This window comes from Octopus bimaculoides, chromosome 16 (assembly GCF_046866305.1).
Source record: "Octopus bimaculoides isolate indiv1 chromosome 16, ASM4686630v1, whole genome shotgun sequence".
NCBI classification, from domain to species: Eukaryota; Metazoa; Mollusca; class Cephalopoda; order Octopoda; family Octopodidae; genus Octopus; species Octopus bimaculoides.
The window spans coordinates 41,312,652-41,327,651 of NC_142943.1; the positions used below are offsets into that span (position 1 = coordinate 41,312,652).

Genomic DNA, 15,000 nt, shown 5'->3' on the forward strand with positions numbered 1-15,000 from the left:
TATTCTGTTTGGTCATTATATTGACAGATTTCTATAGCTGGCGCCAGTTTAGTAGCCAGAATTTGACAAAAAAGCTAGTAAAACCCACCACATTGTCTTTAAAATTAATTTCTAAAGAAGAATACAAGAAGATATTGGACTGGAGAAATAAAGGAATCGGTAAAGATAAGCTATTAATATATTTTCTATAGACAAATGGTTAAGATAGAATCAATAAGGAGCGGAGAGGAGTGGGGAGATGGTGAAGATCTCTTGTTAGATTTAAGGAGACAGACAGTCTTATGGAACAATTGTGGCACCAATTTTGGGTCATCCATGCAGCTCAATAACAGAATTACAGAATAACGGAATGAGTGTGTGTGTGTGAGTGCCTGTGGTGGAATATAGGCGTGTGTGTGAGTAAGGGATTACAGATTTGTGTTTATGTTTAAGTAAGGATTACAGAAGATATGCGGCTAAAGGAAAAACAAATGAGTGTTTGTGTGTGAGTTTGTGTCATTCAATGTAAGTGTGTATGAGTAGATGATTACGGATACATGAAGATGATATATTATATATATGTTTGTAGATGATTATGGATACATGAAAATGATATATTATGATATATGTGTGTGTACACATGTATAACCACATGCATACACACACACAATGATGATAAATATATTCAAATATATTTTTTCTATATTAGCACAGATGTGGTTGTGTGGTAAGAGGCTGGCTTCCCAACCACTTAGTCCCAAGTCCAGTCCCACTGCATGGTATCTAGGGTTAGTATTTTTCACTATAGCTTTGAGCCAACCAAAGATTTGGGAGACGGAAACTGAAAGAAGCCCATCATATAATATATGTGTGTGTGTGTTTGTGTTTGTACCCCCACTACTGCTTGAAAATTGGTGTTGGTTTGTTTACATTCGCATGATTTAGTAGGTTGGCAAAAAAAGTGAGACCAAGCTTTAAAAAAATAAGTGCTTGGACGGGGGTCAATTTGTTTGCCTAAAAAACCCTTCAGGATGGTGCTCCAGCATGACCACAGTCCAGTGACTGAAACAAATAAAAGAAAATTTCAAATTTTGGCACAAGGCCAGCAAGTTTGGATGAAGGGTTTAGTCACTTACATTGATACCAGTGGTTAACTGGTACTTACTTTATCAGCCCTGAAAGGGTGAAAAGCAAAGTCGACATCACTGGAATTTCAACTCAGAATGCAAAGACAGACGAAATACTGCTAGGCGTTTTGCCTGGCATTCTAACAATTCTCCCAGGTTGCCACCCTTGAAAAAAATGAAAGATAAACGACCATCAACATTATTGGCACCATACATTTTTACCAATTCTTGAAATGGTTTGGAAGGATCCTCTCCCACATGCTATCTAACTTTCATCCTCTCCTTCATCAGATCAACTTTCGTTATTTCTTCTTAGGGTTTCCTCACCATGTACCTTCTCCACAAATTCCTTTCTCTTGGATCATATAGCACTTCTTTACCCAAGTGTCTTTCTCAATAGCACGTCTACCAGACCCACTGCATGGCACCATGGGCAAATGTGTTCTACTATAGCCATGGGTTGAACAAAATCTTGTGAGTGGATTTAATAAATGGAAACTATGAGTTTGTTTGTGCTTGTCCCACCACCACCATCACTTGATGCTGTTGGTTTGTTTATGTCCCCATAACATACCAGTTCAGTAAAAGACTAAGTATCAGGCACTTAAAAAGAAAACTAAACTAAAGATACTTCAAGGCAGTTCCCCAGCATGGTTGTAGTCCAATGACTGAAACAAGTTCAAGATAAATACGGTATTTACTCCACCTATTTGAGTTCTGGGTTCAAACCTCACAGTGGCCAACAAATAATATGGAAGGCATTAGTGTCCTACAGTGTACACCTCCCCCCCCCCCCCCCATAGTAAGGAGGAATCATTTAGTTTCACAAGAGACATAATTGCTGCTAGTGTTGGTGCCAGTGTGCAATATACCCCCCACCCCCCATCATCATCATTTTAATGTCCATTTCTCCAGACTTTCATGGGTTTGACAGAATATAGCGAATTAGGTTTTCTATGTCCAGATGCCATTCTTGTAGCCAAGCCTCATCTGTTTTGAAGCTAGGTAATATTTCCCCCATGGTCAGACATGTTATTTCAGAATATTAGAAATGAATGACACTGCCTGTATGACGGTGACACTCATTTACAACTATCATGAGATGTCAAAACAAGGAGACATAAACAAACACATACACATATATTATACAATGGGCTTATATCAGTTTTGGTCTATCAGATCCACATGGCCTGGTGCTATAGCAGAAGACACTTGCCCAAGGTCCAACAGAATGGGACTGAACCCAGAACCATGTGGTTTGGTTGGGAAGCAAACTTCTTACTTAATAGCCATCACTCTGGAAAACGGTTACTGTTCAGAGAGGCATCCAGCTGTAGAAACCATGTTAAAACATGTAAAATGTAAGGGATGAGCAACACTTGGTCTCTGACCTCGCAAAGACATTAGGAACTTTGAGTAAGAACTGTATCAAACTGTGATAATACAACCAGGCCAGGCCAGCACGGAAGAGATAAATGAAATGATGATGAGTGTGGGTGCATTTTTCTTCCTTTTGGCCAGGATCTAACCCAGGCCACAGCAACAAAGTCCACCTGCCATACTTTTCGGCTCCTCATCACTGCTTCGAGGTTGTGGAAACATTCCAGGCCAGTGTCTGCGATTAAATCGTCAATGTAAGTGGGGCAACGTTTTCCTCTTCTTACATCACCATTCACTGGGTTTCACAGGACTAGTTTTGATGCTTCCAGTTCAGGGTGATGTACGCAGTGACTAGACAGAAGCAGCCATGTTTGCCTGATCTTCTCACCAGCTTTCAGCAGGTCTCCACGAAAGCATTTATAAGAATTGGATGAGATATGGCGGCTCGGCCAACTCTCCCCAGTTCTTATATTAATCATTAAAATCCAGAAATACAACAACACGAGGGAAAACGGTAACAACAGATCAATAATTTATTCTAGGTTGGTGTAGAGCCGTTTCGTTCCTGGGTGAACAGGCATGCCGCTAGAATACCAAGGAAGCTTCAAACATGTCAGTATCGAGTTGAGAGAGCACTGGAAGATACGTGTTGTCACGACCGCTGCTAGATAGAGAAGAGGACAAACGCTATTGCTCTCCTGCTAGATAGAGAAGAGGACAAACGCTATTGCTCTCTCTCCACCTGTTGCATTGCGCATGCGTGCCCAGGTACTTCCGCTGACGGCAAGTCCCTTGCACATGCGCAATGGCACTTCCCAAGATGACCGCCAATGGTGGCCACACATTTGTAGCATCCTTGTATAGCAGCCATCAATCATGTTTAATAATTACTTTGCCAGTGTCTATATTTCACTCCCATATAATAACACTGGTTCGACAGTTGTGTGTTTAAATTTGCACTTCTGCAATGAACACTAGGTACAAGTGGTGGTGATGATGATGTCATTTCTCAATAAATTATTGCTTTTGGTTTTGTTACTCTGAAGATGTGTCGAACAAGAAATCCCTTCCTTGGAAAAACAGGTAAAGAGTTAAAGATGGGCAGAGTGTCTGTTTGTAAAACTATACCTCCATAATATAAGCAGTCTCCATTATATAGGCATGGAGAAAGAGGGGACAGTAAATGACGTGTATATTCTCAACATGCAAATCAGTGAGTCCTATACATACTGTACTTGAAACATTAACTAAATGACATACATAAACATATAAATATTCCATTTACAGAAATATCACCTTTGAATATTGAATATAGGAGTGAGTATGGGGAGAGAATGAGGTAGAAAGAGAGAAAAAAACAAAAAGATATGAAAACTGTGTGCATATATATGCACATTCACATACATATATACACACATACATACATACATATGTACACACAAATAATATATACAAGGATATATATATCCATATATACACACACATACACATATATGTGCATATATACAAATATATACATGTATACATATAGATATATATATATACACACACACATGTGCATATATATAAATATATACATGTATACATATAAATATATATATACATACATATATACACAGATATACATATATATATAAATATATGTGTGTATATATACACGTATGTATGTATGTATTATGTATAATGGAATATCATGAAGATTCTGCTATCAAGCTAAGATATGTCGAGAGCTTAAAAACTGAAAGTGCAACAGAATTCCAGATATCAGCACATTTATAAGATTTCTCCGGAATTTCGATTTAATATTCTCATTTTAATATCTTGCATTGCTCATATTGACTTTAACAAAGAACAAAAACCACACAGTTGCATTCACACATGCTCACACTTCCCCCTGAAACACACATACACAAAGATACATGTGTGTGTGTGTCTAATAATGTGTATAGACAGATATATACATACATACATGCGTACATAGAGGGAGAGAGAGAGAGAGTCAAATGTAGCAACACATGAACACACACAACAAAATCATTTACTTTTCTTATTTTCTAACTGAAGAGATGCACAGATTTTATTTCACATTTAACTAATTTATCTTTTATCTATACGCACATATTAACTTACTTACACACACACACACACACATATATATGTATATATATATATATATATATATATATATATATATATATATATATATATATATATTTCTATATATATATATATATATACATACACACATGCACATGCAATCAACATATGCACACACATGTTTACCCATTACATGCATATGCACACACGTAAATACAGTTATAGTCACAAGTATGGCTACGCGATTAACACATTTCCTTCTCAACCATGTCCTTGTGAGTACATTTGCAGACAGTAACACAAATGAAGCCCATTGTGTGTGTGTATATATATACATACATACATATATATATATATGTATATATATATATATATATGAGCGTGGCCGTTGCCAGTACCGCCTGACTGGCCTTCGTGCGGGTGACACGTAAAAGCACTCACTACACTCTCAGAGTGGTTGGCGTTAGGAAGGGCATCCAGCTGTAGAAACTCTGCCAAACCAGATTGGAGGCTGGTGTTGCCATCCGGTTTCACCAGTCCTCAGTCAATTCGTCCAACCCATGCTAGCATGGAAAGCGGACGTTAAACGATGATGATGATATATAGGACTAGGGATGAATACCAAGTGAACTGGTTCTGGACAGTGGGGGAAGATAATTGATGTCAAGGAAAAGCTGCAGTTAGAGAGAAGGGAGGTGAAGTGTGGGAGGGGAGTCATGAGCAGGGAATTGAGCAAAGGGCCTAGATGTCCTTATATATATATATATATAAACACATAGTGCTTTCGGAACTTAGTTCTACAGAGTTGAGCATATTGCTGGTCATTTCAGTCCTTTGTCATCTGTTCTACAAGGTTCAAAGTCTTGATATCAGCCTTCACCATTTCACAGTAGGTCTTCCTTGTTCACCTTATTCTACATGCTCCATCCACATTAAGTGGTCAGCTCTTCTTTATACAGCTGTCGTCATCCCTGTGCATCACACATTCATACTAGAGTAGTCTACTCTCTTGCAAGTTACCTCTGAGTCTTCTTTTGCTCAGTTTTTCTCTCAAACAACACATTTATACAATATCATTCATTGCACATTCAATGAAATATGCTTACTCCATTTCTGCCTAGCTTCCTCAAGTCCTCTGCATTCAAGGCCCATCTCTTACTACAAGACAATATCATAGTTCTCACACAAGCGTCATACAATCTGTCATTTATTCAGAGAGAAAAGACTTTTATTGCCAGCAATACTCTCTTTTACTCTTTTACTCTTTTACTTGTTTCAGTCATTTGACTGCAGCCATGCTGGAGCACTGCCTTTAGTCAAGCAAATCGACCCCAGGACTTATTCTTTGTAAGCCTAGTACGTATTCTATTGGTCTCTTTTGCTGAACTGCTAAGTTACAGGGATGTAAACACACCAGCATCGGTTGTCAAGCGATGTTAGGGGGACAATCACAGACATACAAACACACATATATATATATACATATACATATATATGACAGGCTTCTTTCAGTTTCCGTCTACCAAATCCACTCACAAGGCTTTGGTTGGCCCAAGGCTATAGTAGAAGACACTCGCCCAAGGTGCCACGCAGTGGGACTGAACCCGGAACCATGTGGTTGGTAAGCAAGCTACTTACCACGCAGCCACTCCTCAGAAGCTTCCTGACCATTTTATCATCCTATTCTTACCTTAGCTACCGTATTTCAGAATTACCACCATCCCTGCTAATTAGGTCGCATAGGTAACAAAAGCTATCAACAACCTCGGAGGCACTTAAGAGAATCTCTCTCTCGTGTTCCAGTGCATGTCTTATATATGAAACTTACTTTCTTTGTTAATCCACCTATAGTTCCAATATACCTTTGCTGTATCCATAACTTACACAACCAAATGCTGGACAGATTTTACCGACTCACCACTTCCTTAAAATTTCAGACCAACTGACTAAATTTGATATCATTACCATTACTATTATTACTATTGTTATTGTAGAAGTAGTAGTAGAAGTAGAATTAGTAGTAGTAGTAGTAGTAGTAGTAGTAGTACAAATGGTAAAATACAGCACTAATTTCTTTTGTAGCATATAGGTTGGAAAGTATATTACACACACACACACACAAATGGGAAAAAACTGTTATATATATCATGATATATATATATATATGTGTGTGTGTTGTGCATGTGTATAAAATAATGGAGATTGTTACATATATATCTGGAGATTGCACAGGAAAAAAAGTATAACAAAACATGAAAAACAATAAACATATAAAATGAAAATGAATTCAGAAAAAAAAAAAATGGTCAAAAATAAAAAAAATCACTTTCTCTCTAAATGAATTTGTAAGAAAATTGATTGAATTACCTTCTAGAACTGGGTTAGACAAGAGTAACTGTTCCTTGACATGGTCAATGTCAACCCCTTTACCTGACACCTGTGCTACATATTGCATTATTACTTTGCTGGCCTCTGAAAACAAAATAATAATAATAATAATAATAATAATAATAATAATAACAATCATAATGACAACAACAACAATAATAATAATAATAATAATCTTTTTCTACTAGAAACCTGAAATTTGGAGGAGAGCATTAGTTAATTACATAAACCCCAGTGTTCAAATGAATGAAAGCAAAGTCGATCTCAGCGGCATTTGAACTCAGAATGAAAAGACAGACAAGATGCTGTTGAGAATTTTGCCGAGCACACTAAAGATTCTGCCAGCTCACTGCCTTGAACTTGATGATGATGATGAACAAATTCACTGAATAAATCTCTTCTTCTCTTCACCACATCACTATCTATTAGATTGGGGTGGTGGTGGTGTCTTTACAACAACAACGATTACTGTTGTTTCTTACAGCAGATGTCGTCTGTGGGTAATTGTCTTCAGTCATTACCACTGTTAAAATGGCAGATCTTGCAATGCAAATGTGATGGAGGTGAAGGTGGGTGTTTCACACAGGGTAGTTTGGAAGCAGTTAAAGGAATGCTGCCATTAACTGGCCACAAATATATAGGCAGTAATAGCAAACACACACATAGATATGTACACACACATAGATACATATACATGTGTACATACATAAAAATATAAGAGATGCTTGTCATATACTCATATAGGGGCAGGCATAGCTGGGCAGTAAAAAGTTTACTTCTAATTACATGGTTTGGGAGTTCAGTCTCACTGCATGGCAGGCGTCTTCTTCTATAGCCCTTGGCTGACCAAAATCTTATAAGTGAATTTGGTAGGTAGAAAATGAAAGAAGTCTCTTGCATACATGTGTGTGTGTATATGTATATATACATATATATGAAGGTATGTGGCTTAGTGGTTAAGGCATTTGGCTCATGAACATAAGGTCGTGAGTTCAATTCCCAGTAACACGTTGCATCCTTCAGCAAGGCACTTTAATTCACATTGCTCCAGTCCACTCAGCTGGCAAAAATGAATAGTACCTGTATTTCAAAGGACCAGCTTTGTCACACTGTATCATGCTGAATCTGCCTGAGAACAATTTTAAGGGCCACACATGTCTGTGGAGTGCTCAGCCACTTGCACGTTAATTTCACAAGCAAGCTGTTCCATTGATCAGATCAGTTGGGACCATCATTGTCATAACCAACAGAGTGCTCCTTTTATATATATATATATATATATATATATATATACAAACACACACACATATATACATACATACACATACAAGGGGAAGTGACAAATCATCTGCACTTTTGCAAAAGCTTACTTTAGGTTGGCTGTACTGCCTTCAGCATTCGTACGTTATAAGGTTGTACTCTTGTGATTATATAACCAAGGTATGACTTTGATTGTTCCAGTTTTTTTTTTTTTTTTCTTGTGTTACCGAGTAAACATAGCAGCTCCACTGGCAGTGTGGACCAAAAAAGAACAGAGATCAGTGATTTCTTTGGTCTGAAAGCATTTCAAAAGCTGAAATTTGTTGCAGACTCTCAGTACATTACAGGGACAGCATTCTACTGCGTAGAAGCATGTATGAGTGGATCGGGAATTTTTGAAATGACTGGACATGCATGAATGACAAGGAGGGAGCGGGACACCGGTCAGCTCCCATTAGTGACATGAAGGTTCAACAAGCTCAAGAGATGGTTCTGATGAGTCCATGGGTGACCATCGATGAAGTAGCATGTTCTTTGCAAATTAGTCATTATTCTGCATACAAAATCATCTGCGACAGACTTTGCTAGCAGAAAGTCTGTGCGAGATGAGTGTCAAGAGAGCACACTGAAGCACATAGATGCAATAGTGTTGAGATCTGTCAATACTTACTCAGTAATGATAAAGGCAAAGCATTTTTTTAATAGAGAGAATAGTTACAGGAAATATACATGAGATGAGAGCTGGATCCATCACTCTGAGCTAGAATCAAAAGGCAGTGTAGGGAACGGAAACATCTGGAAATGTCAGCAAAAATGTAATTCAAGACTCAACCTTCTGCAGAAAAAGTGATACTAATCATTTTTTAGGTTGCAGAAAGACTTATTTTGGAACATTATTGGGAAAAGGGGTCTATAGTCACCAATGCAGACTGCAGTGAAATGCTGGCCAACAGACTGAAACCATCGATTTACACCAAACAGTGAAGTCTATTATCAATGCAAATGTTATTGCTCCATGACAATGCATGCCCACATACAGCTGACTGCACCATTAAAACCATAAAAAAAAAATTGAATTTTTAGATGCTGGAACATCCTGCAAACAGTTCAGATTTCACTGTTTGACTATCACATCTTTGACTTCTCAAATGTCCTTTCTGAGTTCATTGATTTGCTACAGATGAAGAAATGCAGGAAGCAGTGCATAAATAGCTGCACAACCAGTGAAAACTTTTCTTTTCTGATGGAAAAGCAAGCTTGTGATCTGTTGCAAGAAGTGCATTGAAAAGCAAGGAGACTATGTCAAAAAAGTGTATAATTATTTAACCCCTGCTTCTTTGGCTTTAATAACTTACTGAAACATAAGTGTGCATAAGTTTTGACTTACCTCTTTTATACACACACACATAAACATACATACACACATATATATATATGTGCATGTATGTATAAAATATATATGGAAATATATATATGTGTATACACATATATGTGTATATAAATGTTTACACCTGTATGTGTGTGTGTGAGAATATACATATGTATATATATATATATATATATATATATATATACATATATACACATATATACACACACATATATATATATATATATATGTATATATATGCATGTATATTTGTGAGTATATAAATATATATAAATGCTTATATGTACATACATATGCATACATATGCATATATATATATATATATATATATATATATATATATATATAGGTGTGTGTCTTTGTCTACCCTCACCTACCACTTGACAACTAATACTGGTTTGTTTACGTCCCTGAATCCCTGAAACTTAGCAGTTTGGTAAAAGAGACTGATAAAATAAATGCCAGACTTTAAAAACTAAGCCCTGGGGTTAATTTGTAAGACGAAAAGCCCTTCAAACATGGTACCCCAGCATGGCCGCAGTTCAATGACTGACACAAGTAAAAGGCCCATAGCCTGAATCCACCTATCATGTACACATATTACTGCATAACCTATCATACCTTTTATCTACCCACCCTGAACCTGTTTAATTTACCTGTCTACCATCTCCTCATGTGACTGTATAACATATCCCACCCTTAATTCACCCAGCATCTCGCCATTATTCCTAATCTCATCCATAGTGTCAAGTATCTTTGAATATTTTATCATTTCTCTAAAACATTTTACTTCCTTTTCTTCTCACAAAATGGTAAACTGTTTTGGAACAATGCAATGTGTGTGTGTGTGTGTGTTTATGTATGTATGTATGTATGTATGTATGTATGCGTCTATATTGTTTATATGTGAGTGTGTAGTCATTTATTGTGTCTGTAGCCATGTATATGTGTGTGTGCATAGGTTCATATGTGATTCGATATATTTACATATACATTGAATATTGATATTGATGCACATAAGTATGAGTGTATACAAAAGTATGAATCAGTGTGTATATTTAATATATGTAAATGTGAATAGATGAGTATATGAATGTGTATATGTAATAAGTGTGATTAAATATATTTAGAGACACATTAAATATTTATGTATGTATATAAGAAATATGTTTATATGTATGTACATAAGTAAATATGTACATATGTATGTGTGCGTGTATATACATAAGAGTGAATGCATGTATATGTATATGTGTGTGTGTGTGTGTGTATGCGTGCGCACGTGCTTATGTGTTTAACTACTGATATGTCATTCATTAATACAATTATCAAATATTCAGATAATGAAGATTTCAGCAAACAAACACATAAAATAAAACTAACAAAACTATAAAATATAATATCTATACATACATACATACATTCATATACACATATGTACAAATATGTGTATATATATATATATGTATATACACACACACACACACACACATACAAATCCAAATGACTCACCACCACCATCATTAGTTTATCATCTCTACTAATCACCTACACCATCACCGTTACATTACCACTATCTCTACACCAACCACACCAACTCCCCCACCCTGACCCTCAGGCCATTTCTATAAATACACATAAATCTCCATTCGAACAATAATCTATCTCCCGGCCAACACAGCAAGCTTCTATCACCTTAATTACTGCAACTATTTACCAAGACATTACATCAGTCTCCAATATTCTGAGATAACTATTCAAAGACTAACTAATGTAGCTCCAGACTGAGCACATTTCCCATCTGGTGGGGGTAAGTAGTGGGAAAGTGTCAGCTAGAGCAGTGTTATATAGAGTATATGATGAAGGGCATCCTGTTATTTAGCTATTATCATCATCATCATCATCATCCTCATCATTCTTTATCGTCTGTTTTCCATGCTGGCATGGGTTGGATGGTCTGACTGGAGCAGGCAAGCCAGAGAGCTGCAACCAGGTTCCGCTCTGATTCGGTATGGTTTCTATGGCTAGATGCCCTTTCTAATGCCAGCCACCTTACAGTGTGTACTGGGTGCTTTTAATGTGGCCCCAGCATGAGCACTTTTACATGTCACCAGTACGGGTGCTTTTTGTGTGGCACTGGCAAAAGTGCTTCTAATATGGCACCAGTACAGGACTCTTGCAGGCTAATCCTCTTTGCCAGGGGATGTGGTTGTAACACTGCTGCTGTGAAGTATGGGTCTTCTGGAGTACACAAGGTGACAATTATCTCAGTCCTTTGTCATTGCATCCAAAAGGTTTAGCATTCTGAGGTCATCTATCAAGACTTTGTCCTATGTCTTCTTACATCTCCCCCTTCCATGAATTTCATCCACTTTGAGTGAACAGCACTTTACAGAGCTGTCAGCATCCATCTGCATCACATAACCAATCCAGTGGAGTCTTCTCTCTTGCACATTGCATCTAATTTCTCTTATGCCAACTTTTCTCTGAATACACTAACACTCTGTGACACAAGTACACTTACATTACACATCCAGCAGAGTATACTAGCTTCATTCCTCTCTAGTCTTTACATGTCCTCTGCATTCCGGGCCCATGTCTCACTACCATGTAGAATTGCTGTTGGATTTATATTATATTATATTATATTATATTATATTTTATATTATATATATATATATATATATATATATATATATTTAAAGAGATTTGTTATGTAAGGCTGGAACAAGGGATGAAAAAGGTTACTCAGATTTGAGCAACAACTTTTCCAAATGTCCTGAAGAAGGGGTTATAACCCTGAAATATAGAAATACAGCGTAAAACCACAACTTTGTTTTGTTTTCTTTCCTTTTCCTTTTGTAGTTTACCTTGTACCTTCTTGCATTGTTCTGGCCTTACACAACAAATCTCTTCAGAATAATAATACCTCACAATAAAATCCTCTTTGTGGTGTTTGTGGACTTTTCCAAGGCATTTGGCACTGGTCTGAGAAAGTATTTCGAAAGTGCTAGAGCCTTATGGATGCCCTGAGATGCTCGTCAATATCATCAAGCAGTTCCACACAGTCATGAAAGGACTAGTCTCAGTTGGCAGAGAATTTAGTGAAACGTTTGCAGTCAACCATGGTGTGAAGCAGGAGTGTGTGTGCTTGTCCCAAGGTGCCATGCACTGGGACTGAACCCAGAACCATGTAGTTGGGAAACAAACTCCTTACCACACAACTACACCTACACACACACACACACACACATATATATCATCTTCATTATTACCGTCATTGTCATTTTAACATCAACTATTCCATGATTCCATAGGACAGTTGAAATCTGTTAAAAGCAATTTCTCTACTGTCAGATGCTCTCCACAAACCCAAATCACAATATTCTGTCTTAACAAACAACATATTAGATAAAGTAGATCATGTAGTCTCAGGTGGGATAGTTATTGTTGGAAAGTCTTTAATCAGGGACCTGCTCAATCCTCACTCACTCGATCGTAACTCACCTAACAATCATTCTGAACTCTAACAAAACTTGAAAAGAAACAATTCATTCAGATGAGTTTTTACTTAACTTTCACTCACAGCATTATCACAATTTCAGTCTGTGGAGACTGTTTTTATTCTTCTAACTCTCATCAAGGTGCAGATCTGGCAGAAATGTGAGCATGCCAGGTGAAATGCTTAGTGGTATTTCGTCTGTCTTTATGTTCTGAGTTTCAATTCCACCAAGGTCGACTTTGCCTTTCATTCTTTCGGGGTCGATAAATTAAGTACCAGTTGCATACTGGAGGATCTAATCGACCAGCCCCCTTCCCCCAAATTTCCGGGCCTTGTGCCTAGAGCAGAAAAAATTCTTTTAACTCTTAACTTTCACTTAGTTTCATTCATTTGACTTTGACCATGCTGGAGCACTGCTTTGAAGGGTTTTAGTTGAGCAAATCGATCCCAAGGACTTTTTTTTTTACAAACCTAGTACTTATTCTATCAGTTTCTTTTGTTGAACCACTAAGTTGCAGGGGCATAAACACACCAACACCAGTTGTCAAGCGGTGGGGGGTGGACAAACACAGACACTAAGACACATACGCATAGATACATACACACAGACACATAGGTACACACACACACACACAATGGGTTTCTTCCAATTTCCATCTACCAAATCCATTAACAAGGCTTTGGTTGGCCTGGGGTTATAGTAGAAGACACTTGTCCAAGGTGCCATGCAATAGGACTGAACCTGGAACCACATACCTGGGAAGCAAGCTTCTTACCACGCATCCACAACTATGCCCATTTTAATTAATTAAGTCAACACACACACAGACACGTGCGTGCATGCAAGCACATTACCTCCATCAAACCACCCACACACGACTCACAAACATACACATGAGTGGACAAAATTAAATGAATCTCAACACCCACACACACAGAACACTTACATAGACCCACACATTGAACCCACAAACAGACACAGAGACAATTCTTCAAAAATCTATTAAAAGTTATAATTTCCAAAATTTAAAGTCATAATAACTATTATAATTTTTAAAAAAAGAAACAACATACATTCATAACACGTACACACACACACACACACAGGTATACACCCATATGCAATACCTACACACATACACACACAAGCACATGCATGTGCACACACACTTGCTAAGGCACACACATACACGTACAGGCATAGATGTATGCACACATACAGGCACAAGCACACACTCACATGCACGCAGATATATTCACACATATGTAATCACATATGCAGAGCCACACACGTTTGCAAATGCATTTACACAGAACCATATATACTCACACACACACACATATATACGTATCTACGTACACATGCATTGAGGCAGAGATTTTTTGATGAAATCTGTGAAATTAGAAATGAGAAAAACAATCGCATTAAAAAAACAAATGAGTTTATGAGAAAAATGCTAAACTACTATGTCATCTAAAATAGCAATCGCCACTACCACTACAACCATCACCAAGACTACAATTCTAACTAGAAGACCAACTACAATTACCCCTCACTATTGTAGCACTAACCACACCTGTCTACCTCAAAGTAACGCTACAACATCAACTACATCCAGCTACCACCGATACTACCACATCAGATACATCTCCTACCACCACCACAGCCAACACGCCCACCACTACTACCACCACTGTCATCACCATCACCACAACTGCAATATCAGTGATAAAAGAAATTATAGAACAATGCTTTGGTTTTGTTGAATGGTAGAATAAAATGTGTGGAGATGGCAGTGGTGGCGGTAGCAGTGGTGGCGATTATGTAATCTCAGACCACCACCAGCTGTACTGTCTATATTTAACATAGACCATCA

General features: G+C 37.5%; 1 protein-coding gene across 1 annotated transcript in view; it reads right to left on the bottom strand.

Moving 5' to 3' along the window:
• Positions 1 to 15,000, bottom strand: part of LOC106882585 (unconventional myosin-Ia) — a 358,922-nt gene that overhangs the window by 88,369 nt on the left and 255,553 nt on the right. Inside the window, exon 6 of the mRNA XM_052974157.2 lies at positions 6,951 to 7,055. Coding sequence (XP_052830117.1) covers positions 6,951 to 7,055 — 105 coding nt within the window. The remainder of the gene's footprint in view (positions 1 to 6,950; positions 7,056 to 15,000) is intronic.